Raw genomic sequence first — 24,891 nt, 5'->3', positions numbered from 1 at the left:
TGCATTGGTGTGAAGGTGTCAGATCCCCTGCAACTGGATCTTCAGACAGTTGTGAGCTGCCATGTGGGTGCTGGGAATTGAACCCGGGTCCTCTGGAAGAGCAGTCAGTACTCTTAACCACTGAGCCATCTCTCCAGCCCCCTACATTGTTTTAAAAGGTAATTTTAGGAGTTTCAGGAGTGTTCAGTTGATAAACCTAACTTCTTCAATCCCCAGAATCAAGTGGGTTTTTTTGTTTTGTTTTGTTTTGTGGACAATTGCAATCTTGCAGCTGGGGAGGCAGAGACAGGATTCCCACACCAGCCTAATCTACTTAACAAGATTTAACAAGTTCCAAGCCCCTGTCTCAAAATATGGTGTGCAACACTCCATGATTAATAACACCTGAGATTAACCTTAACTATGCATGCCCGCAATGTACCGATACACTTATGCACTGTGTACACACATGAACACACATACAAAAAGGTAAGTTTAGGAGGCAAAGGCATTCTCACCTATATAGCAAGACCTTGTATCAAAAAACAAATTATTTTTTACTATGTGCCAGGCCCCCTGCAAACACTAACTCACTAACTCATTCAGTCCTTAAAATCCCCCAAAGAGGTCGGTATAATTGAGAAGGTGCTGCTGGAGTGTTGAGTTTGTGAAGTTCAACCCAGGCTGGCTTTTCCCCACAGGATCTGAGCCTGACTCAAGAGCACACAGTCAAGTAGGAAACACTGTGGTTAGCTGGAATTGGAGAGTTCACCTATAGAAGTGTCATTTTCCCCCCTTCTTTTTCTGAGGCAGAGTTCACTACGTAACCCTGGCTGGCCCTGAATTCCTGCTCCTGTGCCACCGCCCCTGCTGGGTTTAAAGGTGTGCACCACCACACCCGTGGAGGGTCACTTGGAGGGTCACTTGTTAGGCGGTTCTGGTGTGGGGTAAAGTTCCCACCATGCAGTTGTAAAAGGCAGATCAAAGACTTAGAGAACTGGACTTCTAAAGAGCTTCGGACTTCCCGGCCAAACTGCCTATTGCTCAAGTGCAAGACCCACCAGGCAGATTTTCACTAGAGTCCAGGTCAGCTGACCTTGCCCATGGTTCACCTCCGTACCACCTGCAGCTGCCCTTCCACCCTCATTTCAACACTTGGGTCCCTGCGGCTGTTACAGGAATCCCCAGTGTGCTTGTACCATTTCCCTTTATTTGTCTGCTGCTTGGGAAGGAGGGTGACTTGGATCCCTAGTGTCCTGGCTTCCCACCCCCACAGGCTTTGCCAAGTTACCACACTGTCCCCACTTTCCGGCACATACTGCTGTCACCCTCCATATACAGATTAGAAAACTGAGGTCCGGATCCTCTATCAGCAATCCTTCTGCTGATCCAATTTATCCTCACAACCACCTTTTGAGGTGCATACTGGTTACTGGTTTTACACACCAGACAAGAGGTGAACCTAAGGAAAGGCACGGTAGATGGACAGGCACTACAGGTGACAGCATGGGCAAAGGCCAGGAGGGACAGGAGTGTCTGAAAATCTGACGGAGTACCAAAGAGGCGGCAGTCCAGCGTGGAAAGGGCACTGGGAACCAAGCAGAGCGGCTGGATTTCGTCTTGGGGAGGTCAGGAGCAGAAACCTGTTTACTGGAGGGGCTTCCAACATGGCCACACCTTTCTTCAGCCTTTGCCCTCTGCTTCAGGCTTTTTTGTTGCTTAGGTTTGTTGTGGTTGCTTTTGAGACAGAGCCTCGCTACATAGCCTAAACTGAGCTCCAACTTGTGAGCTATTCTCCAGTCCGTCTCCACAGTGCTGGGATGGCAGGCGCACTTTACACACCGCTGTTCAAATGTTTGAAGTGAATATCCAATTTGACCTAATCCGTGGTAAACCCGCACCCGTGAGACGTGAGCCCTTTTGTCGTCCTCTAAAACACGGCCCCAAAGATCCACCCCCAGAACAGACAAGATACGCCCGTGCGCGCGTGCCCGCGGCTGCGCGCACGGCGGGCAGTTCCGGGACGTGACTTGTGGAACGTCTGCTCCCGGGAGCGATGGCGGCTGGGACTAGGGTATGGGATGCCCCGAGTGCGCGCCCCCGGCTTCTGTTGCTGTCCTGACTTGCTCCGGAGTTTGGATCCAATGCGCTTCAGCCCTCAATCTGAAAACTTTTCTACTGTTTCCGAAGCTTCACGGGAGTCAACATGGATTTCCTCCTCCGAGGACTCTAGTCAGGCACTTACTCAGCCACCTATTCACCCTTCAGGGGTCCTCGAGCTTCTGCCCGAAGCTAATTAAGTGATGGACGCAGTAGCCAAGGAGACCGGCTGATTGACAGGCACGATTTACCAACCGACTCTGGAAACTCCAGTCTGTGTTTGCCCAACGCGTGGCCGGCAGTCCAATTAAGAAAGTGGAAGCGCCAAAGGGGGCGGTCACGGGGCGGACTGGGTTGTGGTGGTTCCCGAGGATTGTGCGCTGGAAGCTGAGGCGTCTGCGGGCATCCGCACGATGCCGTGACGCGGCAGCGCGGCAGAGTTGGCCCCGCGAGCACAGCGCAGCCGGGGGCGGGGGGTCCTCCGGTCCCGGAGGCGGCGCGGCGTGAAGGCGAATCGCTGCTCCAGAGCTCTTCTCGCCAAGTCTTCGGTGGGTGGGGGAGGGGCGGCGGACGAGGAGCGGGCCGCCTGTGCGCTTGCGCGGGCACCTTTGCCGATTGGAGGCCGCACGGGCGCGCATGCTCAGAGCGCGCGAAGTCTCGTGGCCGCTGGCATTGCGCAGGCGCTGCGAGAAGCCCGCTAAGGAGCGGCGCTGTCGGAGGTCGGGCGGGCAGGCGGTGACGTCGTGAGGAGAGCTTTAAAGTGCGGGCCGGGCAGGGCGTCTGAGGGTCTGACCCGGAGTCTGGCCGAGTCTTCGCCGAAGCCCTCCCTCCACGGCATGAGGCGCTGCCGGCGCCCTTGCTTCTCGGGACGTGGAGAAGGTGGAGGAGGAAGACGCCTCGCTGTCGCTTGTGCTGCATGACCGGTCGCTGCTGAGGTTCGACCCCTTCCCGGCCCCTCTACTCCCCCCCTCTGGTTCCTTGGGCCACGCATGGCGGCCTGGCACTGAGGGACCCCCCCCCCGCTTCCCTCTCGGGCCCCCCCGGGCGCGTCCCCTCAGAGCCATGCCGGGCCGCCCCGGAGGACCCTAGAGTTGAGTTGCGGGGGCCATGGCGGCCGCCAGCGGCTACACGGACCTGCGTGAGAAGCTCAAATCCATGACGTCCCGGGACAACTACAAGGCTGGCAGCCGGGAGGCCGCGGCCGCTGCAGCCGCCGCCGTGGCCGCCGCCGCGGCTGCCGCGGCCGCCGCCGAGCCGTACCCGGTGTCCGGGGCCACCAAACGGAAGTACCAGGAGGACTCGGACCCGGAGCGCAGTGACTACGAGGAGCAGCAGTTGCAGAAGGAGGAGGAGGCGCGCAAGGTGAAGAGCGGGATCCGGCAGATCCGTCTCTTCAGCCAGGACGAGTGCTCCAAGATCGAGGCCCGCATCGACGAGGTGGTGTCCCGCGCCGAGAAGGGCCTGTACAACGAGCACACCGTGGACCGGGCCCCCCTGCGCAACAAGTACTTCTTCGGCGAGGGCTACACCTACGGCGCCCAGCTGCAAAAGCGCGGGCCCGGCCAGGAGCGCCTCTACCCGCCGGGCGACGTCGATGAGATCCCCGAGTGGGTGCATCAGCTGGTGATCCAGAAGCTGGTGGAGCACCGCGTAATCCCCGAGGGCTTCGTCAACAGCGCCGTCATCAACGACTACCAGCCTGGTGGCTGCATCGTCTCCCACGTCGACCCCATCCACATCTTCGAGCGCCCGATCGTGTCCGTGTCTTTCTTTAGCGACTCGGCCCTTTGCTTCGGCTGCAAGTTCCAGTTCAAGCCCATCCGGGTGTCGGAACCTGTGCTTTCTCTGCCGGTGCGCAGGGGGAGCGTGACTGTGCTCAGGTAACGCACACCTGGGAGGAGGGGCTGGCCCTGCACCCTGCCGCCTAAGCCTACCCTGCCTGATCCCGGAAGCCGCAGCTGATGGGAGCCGGTTCTTTTTGTGGTTCTGACTCATCCTTTTTTGTGCAGACCTTAGGAATCTTGTGTCTAAAACTCTTAGCGGAATAAGCCCATTACGGAATTCTGTACCTGCAGGCAGGTTTGAAGTGGTCACAGTAGTTTATCTGAGAATTCATCTATAAAAAACCCATTCTGAGAGGCTTTTCTGAAGGCTAGCGTCAAACTCCGCTTTCCAAATATATGGTGCCTGTTTTGCATTTTGTTTTTGTTGTTGAAGATGGGGGGGTGGTCTCTGGTAGTCCAGGATAGCCTTCAACTTTCTACACCAAGAAGGATGATCTTGAATGTCTCCTCCTGCCTCCGCCTCCCAAGTGCTGGGATTACAGATGCACACTGGCCGGGTTTTTGTGAGGTCTAGAGATAGAAGAACTCAAGGCTTCGTGTTTTCCATGTGGCTTTAAGCAGATCGCTTTCGGTTTTGGACTTAAGATATTTGGACTTTAAGATATTTCCATATCTTAAAAAGAAAGAAAACCTGTACTTAACTAAAAGTTTTCCGTTGTTTGTGGTTGAACAAAGTATAGTGATTCCTTACCAGAAAATGCAGGCAGAGTCCTTAAGTTTTTTGATAGGGGTTGGTGGGGGGCAGGGAGAGACAGATTTCACCATTCTCGGGAAAAAATGACTTTCTTGGAGTTGAACACTTTAGTGGTTTAGCCAGAAATAAAAGTACAACACTCTCTTAAATTCTCTTAGTTTTGGGCCTCTGTGGGTACTTTGTAGAAATGCCATAGCTGTTACTGGGATCAGTAAAACCAAATACAGCTGGTCTGTTGACCTGGTGTTTGGCCTTGTGATTTGGTGACCACATCTTAGGCTCTTGGCCAGTTGGGGCCCCAGATCCTGCTAAGAATTAGCTCAGTGCCCCGGCCAGCAGGGTAAATCATCTGCTGGAACACTGCTGGGATTTATATGAAGTGAAATTTTATTCAGGGGCTGTCTTCCAGCCGTAAAAAAAGGTAAGCCTGGCTAATGTACTTTATTAATTCCCAAGATGAGGCCTAGACTACAACTGTTCCAAGTGTTTCACATGTGTATGGTGCTTCTAGATGGATGTCTTGACTAAATGTTTTTAAGAGGGATTTCCAGCTGGGCCTGGTAGAGCGTGCCTCTAAGCTCAGCACTTATATGCTGAGGGAAGAGAACTGCTTAAGTTTGACATTGTCTCAAAAAGATCCACCCACCTTCCAAAAGAAAGGGTTTCCAGGGAGCTTGTTGTGTAAGGAAGATTGGGGGTTCTGCCTTGCTGAAGTTTCTTGGCACTGAACGGACTTTACACAAAGGCTATTTGGTTATATAGTGGAGTATTTTCCTCATGGTCATAACACCTTTAAGGTTGTCTAGAAGTTTGGCAATGACTAGCTGCTTGATGGGGAATTTTCAGTCACTTTCAGACTCCCCCTACATAGCACACTAGATTCAAAAGCAGAACTTACAATTCTTAATGTTCAGGTCTGTTAGTGATTAACAAAATTGCATCAGCAGGAAAATTGTCTTTGCTTTGTAATAGTAAAGTCCTAAAACTTTCCCAGTCCCTTCCAACCCTTTGGGGATTCAGATTTGGCTCCAAGGGTTAGTGTGGGAGGCGCAGCATGTCCTGAAAAGTGCTGCCCCAGGCTTTGAATCCAGCTTACTTTGTGGGTTTATTTATTTATTTTTGAGGCAGAGTCTCACCCTGTAGCCTAAGCTGGCCTCCCAACTCAGCACTATTACTGCCTCTGCTTTCAGAGTGTTAGGTTTGTAGAAGTGAGCCATTATGGCTAGCTTTCTTTGGGCTCCTGTAGGTATCTTCTCAGAGCTGACTTTCTTAGCTGTATAACAGAGATGGTGCCAACTTTTGAAGTCTTTTAGTTAAATGTGGTGATTTGGTATCTAATAGCATGACACGAGATAGGCACTGGAATGAACCCCTGTTCTGGTTGGGAAAGGTGCTAGGGAATTGGTGAATCTTGAACCGTGGCTCTAGTCTTCACATAGTTCATTCTCAGTAGAGGCTTTAGATTAGGTGGATCATCAAAATCCAGAATGATAATTAAAGAAGCATGTTGAGGGGGCATTTTACTCATGGTGAGATATCGGGAGTTCTTGGGAGGGAGGAAGCTGGAACTAAAGAATGACTAGAAATTAGCGAGAGTGGTAGAATCACATGGTGAGCGTAGTCATTGGTAAGCATTGTTGCTGTGAGGCAGGTGGCATTCCACTCTGGTAGGGGTTATCCTGGTAATAACAGTAGTTTCTCAACTATTGTTGATATTTGGAGCTTGTAAGTTCTTTTCTGGGTGAGAGCTGTTTATGCAGTGGAGGGGAATGGATAGGAGCATCCCTGGTCTTTTATCTGCTAGACACTAATGACACTTTTTAGGACAATAAAAAAAATCATCTCCAGACATGGACAGGTGTCCCAGCAGGTGAGGGTTGCAGAACAGCTTCATCCCCACATGAGAACTATTGTTCTAGGGTTCTGGACACACCTGCTAATTTAAATCAAGGACCTGCCCACATACTCTCTGCTTGCTTGGTTTGCAGTTAAATGAGCACCTGCTTGTTAGTAATGCCCATCATCAAATGCTTTTTCCATGTTTCCTGGTGGGTTCACTTTGAGAGGTGAGAGTGTTAAAGCTGTAGGTTAGATGAAAACAGATAGATGAATGTAGATGTAGATGGATTCTAGCAATCTAACAGTTGCTGCTTTCACTGTTAGTGGCAAAAAAGATGCCCCCTTTTCACTTGTCTGTATTTGGCAAAGGCACCATGCAAAATTGTTTATTGATGTTAAACACATATTTTGATTAGTGGCAGACATTTGACTCCGATGTCTAAACCTGCATTTTTATTAGAGCAAGGCTTCACAGACCATTCCGGAAGTGTTTTACATTCCTCTCCAAACCCAACTGGCAGGTTTTGACTGTTGGTAACCTTCCCAGTTTGGGCATGGAAGGGGGTCCCTTTCTTATGTTGTTCTCTAGAGATCTGTTAACCTTCCTGTCTGTTCATTCCACATTCTTTGTCCTGACTATGTAAAGTGAATAGGGCAGGTTTAAACAGACCCCAAAACTGGAGGTAATAGTTCAGTTGGTGAGCTGAACTTTAGTGCTTAGATGCATAAGGACCTAAGTTTGGTTCCCTAGAATTTACCCACCCCTTTTTTTCCTTTCTTTAAGGCCAGGTGTGATGGCCCATACTTGTAATCCCAGGGCCAGAGAAGTGGAGACAGGACTCACTAGCCACCCAATCTAGCCTTAGCCAGTGAGACACCCTGTCTCAAAAAAAGCAAGGTAAATGATGCTTGAGGAATGGCACCTGAAGTTGACCTCTGGCCTCCTATGTGCATGTGCGCCCACATACATGCACAAATAAAGCAATATATACATTACTTTATAAGGTGATTTTTAAAATAAAAGAGATTTTAAAAAACAGACTCCAGTTGTTTTAGTTAGAATAATCACTTGGAAAGCTAACTGCTTGTGAACTGTTTAATCACTGCTTTGTAGTCCTTTCCAGAGACTTGGGTCATGGCCACCAGTCTAGGTTCACTGCTTCACCTCGCCATCCATTGTGTACTGGAGAGCTTAGTCTTTGACTCTTCTGGTTAATAGCATTGGGGCGGGGCAGCAATCAAGCATCCCTGTAAGTTTGGGTCTAATAACTGACCTCACTTGGCTGATTGAAAGCAGAATTTAGCTTTGTGGCTTAAAAGAGTTTGGGAAAGTCCTGGACTGCCACTCTTTTTGGATTGCTTTTTCGTTATGTCCATTTGTGTGTGTGCTTGTGTGCTTATGATGCATCAGAGGACAACTTGGAGTTGTTTCTTTCCCCGTGGGTCCCCAGTATTAGACTAAGGTAATCAGACTTGGCAGAAAGAACCATTGTCCACTGAGCCATCTCACTTGCCCCTTGTTTGAAATTTTCCCGTTTCAGAGCTATACACTCTCTGGAAAGGCTGTTGGTTGTTGAAATTGTCTTCCCTTTGTGTTGCCAGGCCTGACAAGGCAGAATGTAGCAAAGGAGAAACAGCTAGCTGGGAGCTGTCATCTCAAACAGGAAACTCAGAATAAGCAAAGAATAAACAGGCCACAAAAATCTCAGAATTGAGTGGCTGGCCATTTTAGCCTGAGCAGTTAGTGTGCAACACTCAGTACGATATAACCTTCCCTGTCTCATAGGATTGGTACTTATTCTCATATTCTTTGAGGCCAGCAAGTCCCCATGACAAATTAAACCTCGTTACCAAGGAACGCAGATGAGATTTTCTGCTCTCACTTGTAATTTACTTAACATATTCAGCTACCAAAAACAAAAGGTTATGCAAAATTGGAAGTTTCAGCATTGCTATTTTAACTGTTTGAACATAAGCAAAAATTTTTTTGAGATGGGGTTTCACTGTGTAGCCCTGGAACGACCTGTGTATACAATGAAATTCCTGAGTGTGAATGCTGGGAGGTGTGTACACACCAGCCATGGACAAATTACTTAGTGGTCCTTTTTTTCTCTTATACTGAAAAGAAAGCCAGTGATGCTTTAGAATTATCTGAAAAGATTGAATCTCTGTAATATGACTGAGTTCTTGAAGTTTAGTTAAAAATGTCTCAAGAGATTAACTGCTGTCAGTATTTTGTTATGTGCATAATTGGGATATATCTATGTCCAAAAATCCCAAGACTTCTTTAAAGTTAAACCATTTCTTCTCCTGGAATCTTGAGTTCACAGTCCTGCCCCAATACCAGCCCTCAGCTTTCTTTACCTGCAAACCTGTCAGTGATGAGGCAGACTCAAGGGGACTGCCTAAGGAAAGTAGCCCATCAAAGGGAGGTTAACATTAGGCTGTGACCTCGTTCAGTTCATTAATTTTTGGTCCGCCCTGGCCTAGGCAGGACATGGAACAATTGAGAATGATAACTATCTTGGAAATGAGCCTTAGCAACTCCATCTCTAAGGCTGTCCACAGAAGAGACATACATAGTCCTGTACATTTCCTTGGTGATATTTTTTTTTTCAGACTCATTTGTGTACAGCCCTCTAAGGAAAGGCTTGTTGCAATCTGTTTTGATGATCTTAAAATAGAGGCTCAAGGCTGATGGTGGTGGCGCACACCTTTAATCCCAGACTTGGGAGACAGCGGCAGGTGGATCTCTGAGTTCGAGGCCAGCCTGGTCTACAGAGTGGGTTCCAGTATAGCCAAGGGTATATAGAGAAACACTGTCTTTTTTTTTATTTTTTAAATATTTATTTATTTATTTTATTTATTATGTATACAATATTCTGTCCGCGTGTATGTCTGCAGGCCAGAAGAGGGCACTAGACCCCATTACAGATGGTTGTGAGCCACCATGTGGTTGCTGGGAATTGAACTCAGGACCTTTGGAAGAGCAGGCAATGCTCTTAACCCCTGAGCCATCTCTCCAGCCCCGAGAAACACTGTCTTGAAGAAAAAAAAATTAGAGGCTTCAAAGTGATAGATTGTTTTGGTATGGAATATTAACACACATTTAATTTTTTGTCCACCGTGCAGAGTTGAGTAAGACCTTTGAACAAAGTATTGTCTTAGAAGGAAAACACAATTTCTGTTCCAAATATAGTAGAGTCATGGGATAGTGTGGTTGGGTAGTGTGGAGGAAATCAGTTGGGATAGAGGCTTAGGGAAATTTTACCAGGAGAGAGGAGATAGATGGACTAGTGAGTGACAGAGCTAGGTCTTGTCAATTGATGGTTATAGATGGCATAATAAGCATTGTTGCTGGGCATGGGGTCAGCCCAGACAGAGACCAGCTGGATAGCATAAGGTATTCCTCCTCTTACTTTTCCTGTGAAAACAGGAGTAGGCAACCATTGAACTTCACTTCACATCAAGAGTAGAACTGAACCCAGGGCATTTTACATTTCAGTCTGGCAGAGTGAGGTTTTCAGTGTCGCCTGTAGCAAGTAGGGTTCTTAGTAGTAAAAAAGACACTTTTGTGGTCTTGACTGGGCGTTTTCTGCTTAAATTCACCAAGAAAACTCCTGTTAAAACTTTGAGTTCTGGCCAGGTGGTAGTGGTGCACACTTTTAATCCTAGCACTCGGGAGGCAGAGGCAGGTGGACTTCAGTTCGGTCTCAAAAAAACCAAAAAAAAAAAAAGTAAGAAAGAAAAGAAAGACTTCTTTGAGTTCCCTCTCCTAGAGGAAAAAAAATATAGGGTCATATATAGAGAGTGGAGGGTTGATATGTCAAAGTCACTTCTGTGGTTCTGTATAGTGCTCCCTGGCTCAGGGCAGGAACTGGGCATGGCTTGTTTGTTTTATAGCCCTTTGGAGGATGGGGCAGGGAACATGGAAGCAGTCAAGCTTTGGCAAACAATCTGGATTTGTTCCCACTGCTTTAAGAGAAGTGATTTTCTATTAGAAATAAGAAGTCGGGACCCTAGGTCATATTTATAATAACCAATTCAAACAATATTTGTTAGACATCAGGAACCCTTGCATGTAGCTAGCACTACAGATTCAGACCTTTGAGATATGCCGTTAGACTTAGCTGTTTTGAGAAGATCTGTGTTTATATAATATGTAAAACTACCTTGCAGCCCAGTTTGTAGTCGTTAATATACAATGATAATAACATGGCTCACACCTGAAATCTCAACATTCAAGAGACTGAGGTAGGAGTATTGGTGTGGGTTTGGGACCAGCCTGGACTACAAAGTTCTTGGCAGGGGAATCTCTGTGAATTCAAGGACAGCCAGGGCTACACACAGTCTTGGAAAAAAACGAAAACAAAGCAAACAAAAGGTATATGACCCAGGAGCAGCTAGGAGCCTAAAGGGGAAAGCTTGAAGGCAAGCTTTTCTATCAGGCCTGGTACCAGGCTGGGCAGGTGTTTGGCAGTGTTGATCTCTGCAGCTCAGTGGAGTGGCTTGGAGTGGAAGTATCTCTTAGGGTGCTCACTGAGAATGTGTGAGGGGCTCATAATCAGAGTTATTCCTGGAACTCAAATCACAGGGATGCCAGCTGAGAATAGTCATCTAGCCACATTTGTTAGCCTTTAAGTGGAATTTTCATCATGACGGAAATTCATAAAATATCCCAAACATAGCTGTCTTCAAAATTTTGGATCTCCCCAGAGGCTTTTGAAAGTTTTTTCCCCAAGTAGGAAAGTTCTGTGTTGGGCCTTAGTGGTCCCTATATTTCTGTGCTGTCAGTGGCTGCCTTGGATTCCTCTTTACATGTCTGGCGGCAGTTTTCTGTCTTCACCAAGGACTCTCACCTTCACTCCAATTGCCTCCAGAGTTCCTTTGTTTTTATATTTTAGTGCTGGGGATCAAACTCAGAGCCTCACATATGCCAAGTAAATGCTTTACCTCTGAACTACACCCTAGCCTGAAGAGCTGCAAACGAAAAGGATTGTAGTATGCTAGGAGAGTCCTGCTTCAGACTTTGTCTTAAGTGACCAGTGAATCTTCTGTGCCAGGTTTTCCTTTAGTGGTTTCTAGGCAGGCACTTCTTAGAGCTTAAACATATTTTCATTCCATGTAGATTCTTAAATTTCTCAATAGGCAGAGGGCAGCCATGAGATTTGGTCCTATTCCTGTCCCCCATGAGCTTTGGTTGTCTGTCTGCTCTCTTACTGGTGACATGTTCTGTTTCTTCCTAGTGGGTACGCTGCTGATGAAATCACTCACTGCATACGGCCTCAGGACATTAAAGAACGCCGAGCGGTCATCATTCTCAGGAAGTAAGTACCTTCATGTCTGTCGTCCTCTGCCTTAACTACAGGCCCGTCTGAATCCTCTTGGACCTTAACCTCTCTACTTCTTGCATACCATTGTGTAATCTAGGAGAGCAGAAAGACACAGACTGTTTAGGGAGTTCAGTATGTATAGAAATGTTCCTGGTATTTATTGGCACACTTTTTCTTTTAAGGATTTATTTTTAATTATATATATGTATGTGTGTTATCAGTGTGTGGGCGTGTGCATATGGTTTGTAAATGTCTGTGGAGTTCAGAAGAGGGAGTCAGGCTCCCTGATTCTAGAGTTCCAGGTAGTTGTGAGCCACCAGACATGGATGCTAAGAACCAAACTCGGGTTCTCTGCAAAAATAGTGCATGCTCTTAATCTTGAGTTAGCCCTAGTCCTTCGGGCATAGTCTTGCTTGAAATAAGATTTGGAGAAAACTTTCCTAAACCCTCGCACCCTTACACACACAGTCACACCCATTCTGACTTACCACATGGGCTTTCCATGATTATTTTTAGACTGTGCCTTAGCAGCCTACTTTAAAAATGCCTAGGCTTTCACTTCTAGAAGGAGCTAGGAATGAGGAGAGGTGACAAGAATAGGTTAGGCTATAGTATTTAGCTGGCTTGTAACTGTGGCTGTTTCCCCTCTAATGAGAGGACCTTAGGGACATACTACAGACATTAATAACCTGCCCTCTCCTAGCTGGGTGTGGTAGCTCACTAATAACTGTAGTCCAGCTTCTGAGAGACTAAGGCAAGAAGATTAGGACTTGGAGGCAGACCTGTCATAAATAAGAGAAAGGGAAGAAAAAAAGAGAGAGAAAAGAAAAGTTGGTCAAGCATAGTGAGGCACTCTTGAAATGTTGACACCTATGAAAGTAGAGGAAGGAGAGGAGCTCTCGGCCACCCTCGGTTACATTAGTTTGTGCTTGTTTGCTTGCTTGCTTTTGTATTGGGTAGATTGTTTGGGTTTTTTGTTTTGTTTTTGTTTTAGATGAGTCATGCAGTAGTGTTGCCCTGGCTGGCCTGAAATTCACTACGAAGATCAGGCTGGTCTCAGACTCTTGAGGTCCCCCAGCCTCTGTCTTGGAAGTGTAAAAACGAGCAAAGCATGTCTAGAGTGCAGACTACAATTACGCTTGGTGAGGTAGACAGTGTTTGTCCTTTTCTTCCTCCTTTAAAATTTAAGTGAGGTCTTTTTAAATCTTAAATATTTTGTTATTTTAAAAAATGTTACAGGGGGGCTAGAGAGATGGCTCAGAGGTTAAGAGCACTGGCTGCTCTTCCAGAGGTCCTGAAGTTCAATTCCCAGCAACCACATGGTGGCTCACAACCATCTATGATGAGATCTAATGCCCTCTTCTGGAATGCAGGCATACATGGAGACAGAATGTTGTATACATAATAAATAAATCTTAATAAATAAAAAAAATAGGGGTGGAGAGATGGCTCAGAGGTTGAGCACTGACTGTTCAATTCCCAGCAACCACATGGTGCCGCCCAGGTACCTATAATGAGATCTGGTGCCCTCTTCTGGCACACAGGCATACATGCAGGTATAACACTGTATATGTAATAAATAAATCAAAAAGATAAATAAATAAGCCATTTCTTTTTTTAAAAAAAAATGTTGGGCTGGAGAGATGGCTCAGTGGTTAAGAGCACTAACTGCTCTTCCAGGGGTCCTGAGTTCAATTCCCAGCAACCACATGGTGGCTCACAACCATCTGTAATGAGGTCTGGTGCCCTCTTCTTGCTTGCAGGATACATGCAGGAATAACCCTGTATATATAATGAATAAATAAATATTTAAAAAAAAATGTTACAGGTAAGCCAAGTGTGGTGGAGCAGAGAGGCAGGTGGATCTCTGTAAGTTCAAAACTAGCCTGGAGAGACTCTGTCTCAAAAAGGCTAGAGAGTTAGCTCATTTGTTGGGAGCACTTCCAGAAAACTAGGTTTGGATTCCCAACACCTAGATGGCTGCTCACAACCATCTGTAATTCCAGGCCCAAGGACTATACAAGACACTGAACTTATATATAGTTAGAGTAGGTATTCAGAATGGAAACTGTGGAGCTTCATACTGGATTATACTTTCAGCTATTGAGTTATATTTTCATGTGTTTATCCAGCACCAGAAATAAAAAATCAGTGCCACACGTAGAACTAGAAAAGCAATTAGCAGTCGGGCAGTGGTGGTGCATGCCTTTAATATCAGCACTCAGGAGACAGAGGCACTCTTTAAGTTCTAGACTAGTCTGGTCTACAGAGCGTTCCAGGACAGCCAGGGGTGCAAAGAGAAGCCCTGTCTCAGAAAGAAAGGAAAACAATTAGCTTTATACACTCTGGTTTTGTGATAGTTTCTGATTTATAGAACATTGTGAGAATATTAGATGTTCCCATGTACCTTGTCTTTTATTTCCTTTATTGTTGACATCTTAAATTTAGTGAGATGTTTGTATACCAAGACCCTTTCTCTAAAAACAAACAACAAAAGAAAAGAAATCAGGTTTCTGGCTGGTCCGAAGGTAGTGAGTTCTTTCGTTGATTGTTCACAGTCAGCCAACAATTGTTAGCAATTGTTCACAATTGTATAATTGACTACCCTGTTCTCACTACTGTACTTGACTAGTATATAATATATTAAGAAAAGAAAAGAAATCAGTTGTGGCTAGAAATGTAGCCAGTGATAAAGCACTCTGTTAGCATGCCTGGGAATTTGAGATCTCTGCATCATCCATAATTTTAGATTTACCTAGTATCTTAGTTAGCTTTCCTGTTTCTGTAATAAAATTTCCTGACAAATGTAACTTAAAAAGAGAAAGAATTTATTTCGACTCGCAGTTCCAGGATGTGGACCTTCATGATAGGGAAGCCCTAGTGGTAGATTTAGGTAGCTAATCACATTTCATATAGAATAAGCAAGCAGAGAGCAATGAATGATTGTGTTTAGCTCACTTTTGTCTTTTTTATACAGTCTAGTATCTCAGCCAAGGGAATGGTGCCACCCACAATGGGCAGGTCTTCCCAACTCAATCAAGATACTCCTATAAGCCTCCATGCCCAAAGGCTCATCTCCCAGGTGATTCCATATCTCAATAAAATGACGATTGAGATTAACCATCACACTTAGGTTTACTTAATTTTTTCATATGTCTGCTGTTCTCATCCAAGGTGCATCCTGTGTTATATCTAGTTGTCATGTTACTTTACTCCTCACAGCTATAATAATTTCTCAGACTTAATTAACAGGATATTTTATAGAATGTTGCAAAGCTGGGTGTGACGGTGCATGCCTTTAATCCCGGCAGAAGTAGGCAAGACTGATCTCTGAGTTCAAGGCCAGCCTGGTCTACAAAGTGAATTCCAGGACAGCTAAGACTGTTACACAGAAAAATTCTGTCTTGAAAAACAAGCAAAAGAATGTTGCAGTGGGATTTTCTTGTTTTTTCTTATACTTGGACAAGGCTTATATTTTTGAAAAAAAAAAACTCACAGAAACAAAGTGCTGTTTTTATCATGTATCAAAGGTATATACTATATGCTATACAATGTGTACTGTGATAGTGAACATCATCAGTCAACCCAGGGTAGTCTAAGGATTGGCATAGATGTCTGTCTGTATTTTTCCAGACAAGGTTTCTCTTGTGTAACAGCCCTGACTATCCTGGAACTCACTCTGTAGAGCAGGCGGATCTCTGACTTACAGAGATCCGCCTGCCTCTGCCTCCCCAGTGTTGGGATTAAAAGCGTGTGCCATCACGCCCGGTTTAGATGTCTTTCTAAAGTACTTACCCTAGTTGTCTCTTGAGGTTCTTCCATTTATCTTATTCTACCTTAAAGTATCTACATCTCCAATATAGTTGATGAACTATGACCTGGTTCTGTGACAGGATATGACTTTTGTTGGAAAGACCTCTCTTTATAACGTGTTCTTGTTTTGGCCCACATCACTCTAAAATTTCCTACATGTAAACATGGGTCAACCTAGCTATCCTTCATGGCCCTGGTGCTGACCATTTGACATTCAGGACACCCACCTGTAGCCCTTCAGCATGCCACCCCTCTTTTAAGCTGTCACAGCCTACATTATGTCAATTGTGAATTTCCAAATTGATATTCAAGGGTAGTAGAGGGGTGTCCAGGGCCTAGTTTGCTACCCAGGCCAAATGAGACATTAGTTGATGAGTGAAAAATAATTTGAACTGCCAATGACTAGTTTTAGAAAATCTGTTGGGACTTGTCTTGTAAAAAAGGATGAACTAAGCATCACCCTGACTTGGACATCTAGATACTACCCAGAGACCTTGTAATGTCTTTTGGTGAGACCAAGTTCTAGTGAGTAGATTCTGGACGTTGAATCTGCCCTGTTCCTTTTAGTCCGGGGTAGAGTCAGTCTTGTTGAAGTTCAGGTAAAGATTGTATGGACCCCTGGTAGCTCTGACACCAGCTCAAACAGTAAGAGCTGGCAAGATGTTTTTCAAGGATCTCACGGAGTGAAGTGGATGGATAGCTGCCATGTGCTTGCTGGTTGAACAAAATGTGGCTCCTTTGAAGTGACCTTTTGAGTTTGCTTGGGAGTAAAATCCTCAAACTACAAACCATATTATGTTTGTGGTCACAGTACATAGTTGAGTAAGGTCTTGAACCCAGGCCTTCTGGTTTGTTGGTGGTTTGCACAGTGGAGTACTCAAGGTCCTACCTTCATCCATGTCCCTGCCCATGAATCACTGGGGTGGTGTATGTTTGGTTCAAAATAAGTTTAGTAGTTAAGATCACTTGGCTATTCCAGAGGAACTAAATTAAATTCCTAGATCCATACTGAGCAGCTCATAATTGCTTCAGTGCTTCCAACACATATTTATGGCCTCCATGGTCTTATACATGCAGGTACAGACATGTATGTGTACACAAACACTTGTTTTGAGATAGTCTTACTGTGTAGCCTTAGCTGGCCTCCAAGTTGTAGAGAATCTCCCACCTCTGCCTCTGAAGTTCTGGAATTAAACATGCATGCCACCATATCTAACTAAAAACATAAATAGTAAAAATTAACCAAATCTTTTGTGGGGGTGGCTATGAGAGATTGCTCAGCAATTAAAAACACTGGCTTTCTTCCAGAGGAACTGGCTTCTGTTCTCAGCACTCGAGATAGTGGCTTACAACCATCTGTGATTCCAGTTTCGTCTTCTAGTTTCTTTAGGCACATACTTATATGCGGGCAAAATAATTCATACAGATAATAATAAATGTTTTGGTTTTTGAAACAAGGTTTCTCTGTAGCTCTGACTATCCTGGAACTCACTTTTGTAGACCAGGCTGGCCTGGAACTCAGATCCCTCTGCCTCTGTCTTACGAGTGGTGGGATTAAAGGCATGCACCACCACTGCTCAATTAAAAATAAAATTAAAAACAAAAACAAAAAAAGCAAAATCCACTGGGTGGTGGAGGTGCAGGCCTTTAATCCCAGCACTTGGGAAACAGGCAAGTGGATCTCCGAGTTCAAGACCAGCCTAGTTTGCAGACTGAGTTCCAGTGTCTGCATGATTTCCTCGTGTGCACCCTAGTATTCCCCCCTGACTTGCTGCGGCATGCTCCCTCACATACTATAAGAGTAGGAGGTATGGCTCTGGAAGGGGGTTCAGGCAGGAAGTGAGTTGCTTGTTCTTTTTGTTTTTATTTTTTGTTTCTGTTTTTCGAGACAGTGTTTCTCTGTGTAACAGTCCTGGCTGTCCTGGATTTCACTTTGTAGGCCAGGCTGGCTTTGAACTCACTGAGATCTGCCTGCCTCTGCCTCCCAAGTGCTGGGATTAAAGGGTGTGCACCAGGTCCACCACCTGGCAATTGAGATGATTTTTGAGCAGGTATTTCTGGCAAGTTACCACGTTTTTATTATATATAGGCATCTAACATAGGCACTGTAAGACACTCATAGTTTTTTCTATGTTTGCATGCCATTACAGCAGAAAGCAGAGGACACACTGATAAAAAAGGACAGAATATGTCCCCTAAGTGCCCACTGGAAAAAAAAATCAAAATTAATTACATCCACTTTAGTGTGAAAATCAGGGAAGGCTTGGTATATCTGACTTCTGAGCTAGAAACTACTAGCAAGACAGAAATGGTATTCTCAGTGGCTGGAAGGCCAGGAAGTATAGGGGACTAACTGGTGCAGATGGAGGAGTGAAGGAGGAGCTTAGATCAGCATTAGTGCCTCAGGAGATGGCTTGCAGGGTAGCTTTTCAGGCCTTGGTGGCCTCTAGGTTTTTAGGACTGCACTGGGTCTGTCTGCAGTACTTGAATTACCTAGATGGCACTGTCTGTTGGACTAGGTGAAGCAGAAGTGAGATGGCAGTATAAATATGCCACTTTTGATAAAGTGGGTCTTAAGAATGTTCTGAAATACTAGGGAAGAAACAGCTAGAAATCCATTTGCCAAGTGGTAGCTTAGTATGTTCTGGGCTATGTGCTAGTGCTAGGAATATTGTTAGTAAATTTGGTTTGTTTTATGAGTGGACTAATGCTTTACCACTGAACTATACCTGGCCCAAGTGACCTTTTTTTTTCCTTACTTTATTAAATCATATAATATTCTTTCAAGGACAAACATAACAGCTAAGGATGCTAGAATGAGAGCAAAGTCACAAGGTAATTCCAGGTGCTGTCTTCAGTGATGCCCTTTGTCATTCTTGGAAGTCAGGAAATATCCAGCTCCTGCAGCTACCATAACACAGCAAATCTCCATTTGAACTCTTTTGATAACATTCTTGTGAAAGTGATAACTGTTTGTAAAGCTGCCTGTATATCTCCAAGTCTCCTGAGCCGGTGGATCCCTCAGCCCTCGTGCACCAAGCTTCTTCTGGTCTGTTTCTAATGGTGTCCTTTCTGTTTTCCACTGTCTATAATCGGGAAGTACCAATTTACCATGACCATGTCTGTGTTTGTGTCTGCATCCAGTGACCATATCTGACAGCCATCTGACCTCTCAGGTCACTCCTGAGTGATCTCTTTATCTGTGTGTCTTTTGAGGAAGTTAGTCACTGAATGCTCACAGGGGAGGGGCAATTTGAGAGAGTCTTTATTGAGATGCGCATGACATACTCAAAAAGTTTGGCCTCATCCAAGGACAGAAGTGTCTCAGTCTCAGTCTCAGGGTCTGAGGTAATTTGACCAAAGATGCTCTTTGGGCTAGGAATGTAGTTCCATGCTAGAGGCTTGCTTAGCATGTCTGAGACCCTAGTTCCATTCATTGTACAACAAAAAGAGGGAACACAAGCTCTGAGGCATCCGTTATGCTGGAACAGATTAGAAATGAGTTGGAGATTGATACAAACCTGAATGGCTATAGGAAGCCACTGAGAGCGATGGGTGTGGGATTCACATATGACATGTTGTAGGAGCCTGAGTACAGTGGCTTACTTTACCATTGGAGCCAGATGCCTGCAGGGGACCCCACCCTAGTTAGCGTGTGGATAAACAGAGGGTGGGTGTGGTAGATGTGCTCTGCCCCGTTCCTCGGGAGAGTATGAGTGGCTAGATTTTGGTTTCCCTCGCCTTGACCATGCTTAGCTATTGCCCCCACAGAGACCCTTGCCACTTCTGGAGCATGGTGAATGTGGACTGCTTCCCTCTCTCCCAGTATTGTGCTATCCCCCCCCCCCAGGCAACTCTGCTCCACCGCAATGAACACTGCCTCTCTGCCTTGGACACCTTGCTGGGATCTAACTTCTCTGGTCTCCGTGGACACCTGTAGATACCCCCACAACACATTCATATACATAATAAAAATATAAATATTACTTATTATATAATACATATTATCTCATGAATATATACTAATATTTGTTAAATATTATTATGTGTTGTTACTAAGTAAACAGAAACCCTTTTGGTCTCTGCTTCTTTAACATTCCCCAAAGAGCCACTGCTGAGTGGATGTGCTGGGAGTGTAGAGTAGGCTAGACTTTTCTCCATTTCAAGGCTCTACCACTTAACTTTCATGAAGACCCTGTGTCTTTGAGAAACTTAGGTGGTGGGTCTCCTTTTCTCTAGCTCTTCTCTAGGGATGAGGGCATCTGTTCTGGTACCACAATCCACTGGAGGGTTGGGTAGATGCTCCTAGAGAAACTGCAAATCTGACTGCAGTGCTGCCTTCTGTGGCTGAGAGTTGTTGAATTATCTAGGATAGAGAAAAAACTAGACCAGTTAAAAGATAGACCTATTATATTTTTCTTTTTTATAAGGGGCAGGCTCACAAAACAGGAATGAGAAGTCTCAAGCTCAGCTGCGTATCGCAGGAACCACAGAGAAGAACTTTGGGTATTTTTCTCACACCTTTACCTGATCCCACCCCTTAAAGATCAGTGGCTGACAATGATTCTCCATCAGAGAGTGCCCTGAGATCTGTCTGCAGGCATAGCACACATTGGAGGTATCCAGACAGGTTATTCCCTTTCTCCACTTCTAGACCTGAAAGTGAGAAAGATTCTCTGGAAGTCACTAGACCAATATCTAGTTGAACCACAAAGAGATCAAGGCACAGAACACAGACTTCTGGTTTGCAGGCCAATCCAGTCTTCGCTGGAGATCTTTTTTGATGGGACTTATTACCAGAGGAGCTTTTGAGATCCTGTGTATGTTTCCTTTGCAGGACAAGATTAGATGCACCGCGTTTGGAAACAAAATCCCTGAGCAGCTCCACATTGCCACCCAACTATGCTTCAGATCGCCTGTCAGGAAACAGCAGAGACCCTGCGCTGAAACCCAAAAGGTCCCACCGCAAGGCAGACCCTGATGCGGCCCACAGGTACTTAGAACCCTCAATAGAGGCCAACAATGAAGCTGATGGTCTACCTCAAGGCTGGTTAAGAGCCTGAGGTTGTCCATTCCTTCAAAGCCTTGTCCTTTAGTACATAAATGCCTTAGAAGAAGGGATTTAGCAGAAGTTCTGGCCTTGTTCAGTTCCATCTTGGCACACTCATTTATAGGTTTATACTTAGGTGTTAAGAGAACATCTTGGCACTTAGAAGTGAACTAGGGATCTCTTGGAGAGGGTTTCTGAAAGGGTAATGTTTAAAATGACACCATAAGGGGCTGGACGGTAGTGGCACACACCTTTAATCCCAGCACTCAGGAGGCAAAGGCCAGCAGATTTCTGAGTTTGAGGCCAAACTGGTCTACAGAGTAAGTTCCAGGACAGCTAAGGCTACACAGAGAAACTCTTCCTCAAACAAAACAAAATAAAAAGACACCAGAAGGATGAGAAAGCTGTGTGAAGGGCTTGTCTTGTAGGAAAGAAGATCTGTAAAAGCTGAAGTTTTGAGGCATAAAAGAGCATGTTGGCTTCAGAGACAGGGGATTGCAGGGTTTGCAGGGATGATTATAAACAGGAGAGTAGAAAGTAGAGGTACATGGCAGGACCCTGCAGGGGTTGAACCTGAGGTAATAAAAGCCTAGTCCAGCAGACCTGGCAGGTTACTGAACACCAAAGTCAGAAATAAGCATATACTACAAGGTGACTAAGAGACATTCCCAAGAAAAGGACTGGCCGCTATCACTTCGTGGCCAGGCCCCAATACTGTTAGTGCATCTGGATTCAGATCTACTGAGAAGAGTAACCCAATCCAAGGATGGGGGCCTTCTGAGTCCCCTTCAATGGTGGCAAGACTAGACCACTCCTGACTTCTCAGGTAACAGCTTGTTCTCGTTGTTTGCAGACCCCGGATCCTGGAGATGGACAAGGAAGAAAACCGGCGGTCTGTGCTTCTGCCCACACACCGACGGAGGGGTAGCTTTAGCTCTGAGAACTATTGGCGCAAGTCCTATGAGTCATCAGAAGATTGCCCAGAGGCAGCCGGCAGCCCCACCCGCAAGGTGAAGATGCGGAGACACTGAGGCCTGTGCCCACCTGGAACTCTGGCTAATCCTGTTGTAGCTGCCCCATCTTCTGTTTTGTTTGAGTGTTTTTTTTTTCTTTGTTGTTTGTTATTTTGGTCCTATATACGTTTTCCTTGCTTTGTTGCCTATTAAGGCTAAAGAACAGAATTGGCACAAGACCTGGGTTCTTATGTTCTTGGCTTTTCTCCTTGATGGAAAAGGCTGTTAGCTTCTGTAGGGGAACACTCATACCAGAGTAGCCAGTCAAGACAGTAGGGACAGCTGTCTTCAAGTGGAAATGTGTCAGACTAGGTTTATTTAAACACACAAAATGTTTTGGTTAAGGAATTCTTGTTTGGGCTTTACATGTAAATCTTTGCAGTGTTTTAAACAAAGGTGATTCTTTTGCCAGCCCTTTTCTTCCACTGATGCTCATGCTTGGATGAGGTCTCTTGGAGCCAGACAGGTCCTGCATTGGGCCTGCTGCCCCTACATCTCACCTACTGTCCAGGTTCTGGAAGCTCATGCAAATACCCTGTTTTCTCCACTGTTCAGCTTGGCTGGATATGGGGCTTAAACAGTACCAGCCCCTGCCATCCCATTTCTGAGTCCCCAGGCTTCCTGCATGCCCTCCAGCTTGCTCTGCCCACCAATCCTAGGTGGTCAAGAGACTAGCACAGTGGTCCTGACCTCTTGCCAAGAGCATACCTGTTTGCTGGGTTGCTCCTTTTAGGCATATGTGTGTGGTTGTATGGGACAGTTAGACTTGCTGCAGTGGGTCATTTGTAGGAATTGTTTCTAGCTAGAGGAACTGATTTGCTTCCAGTCTAGCGTTTGGGTTATGGGAACTTGGGGTGTGTGATAAGGCTTTGTTTCTTTTGTTCTGAGGTGTTTCCCCTCCCATTAGTCTCTTGGCTTTCTCCTTTTCTTTTCTCCTCAGTTGGCCATCTTGGTTCTTTTTCCCCCCATATCATCTATCTAAGAAGGTGTGTCCGTCCTCTCTTGTCCATGTATAGCTTATATCCAAGGCCAGAAGTCAGACCTGCATATTGGGTTGGTACTTTCTCTGCCTCAGGGGCATGGGTGCTGAGGAAGGAACTTTGAAAATAATAGAAAGTTAAAATCTTTGACAGTTTCTGCCTGCTCAGATCCTGGAAAGCTGTAGGGTTTTGCTGATACAGGTTCATTAAGATTGTCTTTGGCAGCCAGACAAGGACTGAGCCTGCCAAAAACAGGTCTCCTGAGCAACCGTGCCACCACCACTCCAGAGGTGCACAGAGGCCTGACCTCTTGCCTCAGTGGCTGCAGAGATGGACAGCAGCCAGCATCAGGAAGTCCTTCTTTGGGGTCAGAATTCTTCTGCCAGTGTAGAGAGCCTTCAAGTTGAGACTGCATAACTGAAGCAGTTGCAGGTCTTCTGTGGTTTTGGAGTGTTTTTGTTTTATTTTTGTTTTGTTTTGTTTTTTTACCGCTCTTTTCCCCAAAAAATGATTTGTAGTTGTGTGTGCAGCACTTTGCCCTAATATGTGTGTGCTCTACAATAAAAAACAAATCTAATATATTTTGAAAAAACTGTCTGATGCTGTGGTAAGAAAAAGCTTGACCTTGGTTTGTCCCTTAATTTATTTTCTTAACCTTCCAACTGGGTTTAGAAATCGAATTTATTCCTCCCAGTACTCTGACAGTGACCACTAATACTGGCCCTCTTGGTTCATGGCTAAAGGTGGACTTGCCCTTGCCCACTGCCCTCACCCCTTCAAGGAGGGTGGTCTTCATAAACCATGGTGACCAGGGACACATCTTGTTGAATTCTAGAAATTGCGCCCGCCCTCTCCCTGGCCCAGTAGAGAGGCTACAGACTGGTGCAAATGCCACAAATGGAGCTAGGGTGGGGAGAGGGGAACTCTGGTAGATGACATGACAATTCTTATACTCAGTAGCCAGGTTCTTGAGCTCCCTGACTGGAACCTTCCTTGGTAGACAAAACAGGAGAGGATGAGGCTGGGCCTCAGTGGACTTGTCTATTGGGATCCCTAGTGATGTAGATCCCAAGGCACTGCCAACCATTTCTGTCTACCCAGCTCTGCTCCAGTGATCTGAGCCACTTGGGTGGAATCTTGGTCAAGCCATTTCACTGCCCATAGAATGACTGACCAGGACCTCTTTATGATCTGTGCAATGGATCTGTGCAACTGAGGAAAGCTCCAAATGTCATCCCAACCATGATTTTGCAGAAGTGGTCCCACTCCATGCTTTGGCACCTTGCCCTCGGGGCAAACGGGTGGGAGAGACTCTTGGCCTAGGGATCTCCGAGGTTTCAGTCTGTACTTAGATAGTGCCCCCATCTGCATGAAGTAATAGCCTTAAGCTGGTTTCTCAGAGTCCTGCACCTGATTCTTTGAATCTAGCCTGTTCAGTCATGGCACTGGGCCAAGAGCTTTGTTCCATCAGCCCCTGCCTGTCTCAGCCTTCCTGGTTAGATAATAGTAGCTCCAACAGTAGCTGATACCAGCCCTAACCACCTAGGAACTCATCCCATTTCTCTAGCCCTGTTGCATTGAGGAGGAAACAGATCTAGAGAGTTCAGAAAAATAAAATATCCTATAGGCCAGGCTCAGTGCAGGAGGAGAAAAACCTGAATGTGCAGGAGAGAAACCTGAATATGACATGCTTAGGTGCACATAAGGTGTTCTATGATGTATAAATACAACAGCAGTAGAGCCCATTAACTGTAAGTGTAAATAACATGTACAGTGTGCTTGTAAATCTCTATAGCTATTGTTGCCCACAGACCACTTTGACATTTTGTTGAAGTGGTGGGATTCATTCATCATCTATCTGTGGTTGTAATTCAGATACCATGTGAAGGAGATGCATTTTATGAGTTTGTCTTAGTTCTCTGTGGCTTCCAAAACATTACTTCAAACTTGAGAGCTTAAAGCAAGAGAATTAGCTGGGTGTGGTGGTGCATGCTTATAATTCCAGCAGAGGCTGGGACAGAAGAATTAAAAGTTCAATGCCAGTCTGGGCTAAAAAGCAAGACCTTGTCTCAAAAAGGAAAGTGTCTGACTAAGCATGGTGCTTGTCTATAATCCCAGCAGAAGTCATAGGAATATTGCAAGTTTGAGGTCACTCTGGTCTCTACAGGGAGCATGAGGGCAGCTGAAGCTACATAGTGAGCAACAAAAACAAACTGGTTCATTCTCCCTCTGAGGCTCTCTCTGTT

At 45.7% G+C, this 24,891-nt stretch overlaps 1 protein-coding gene across 1 annotated transcript; it reads left to right on the top strand.

The window, feature by feature from the left end:
• Positions 1-2,745: 2,745 nt before the first annotated feature.
• Positions 2,746-23,237, top strand: Alkbh5 (alkB homolog 5, RNA demethylase). Its single transcript, XM_085695016.2, has 4 exons — positions 2,746-3,959; positions 11,703-11,783; positions 20,440-20,595; positions 21,506-23,237. The coding sequence occupies exons 1-4, from the start codon at positions 3,187-3,189 to the stop codon at positions 21,681-21,683; spliced, it is 1,188 nt and encodes a 395-aa protein (XP_085551142.2). The 5' UTR covers positions 2,746-3,186; the 3' UTR covers positions 21,684-23,237.
• The last annotated feature ends 1,654 nt before the right edge of the window (positions 23,238-24,891 follow it).

Source organism: Myodes glareolus, chromosome 9 (genome assembly GCF_982192425.1).
Source record: "Myodes glareolus chromosome 9, mMyoGla1.1, whole genome shotgun sequence".
Taxonomy (NCBI): domain Eukaryota; kingdom Metazoa; phylum Chordata; class Mammalia; order Rodentia; family Cricetidae; genus Myodes; species Myodes glareolus.
The sequence above is the reverse complement of the archived record's forward strand: the minus strand, read 5'-3'. Positions and strand labels throughout refer to the sequence as shown.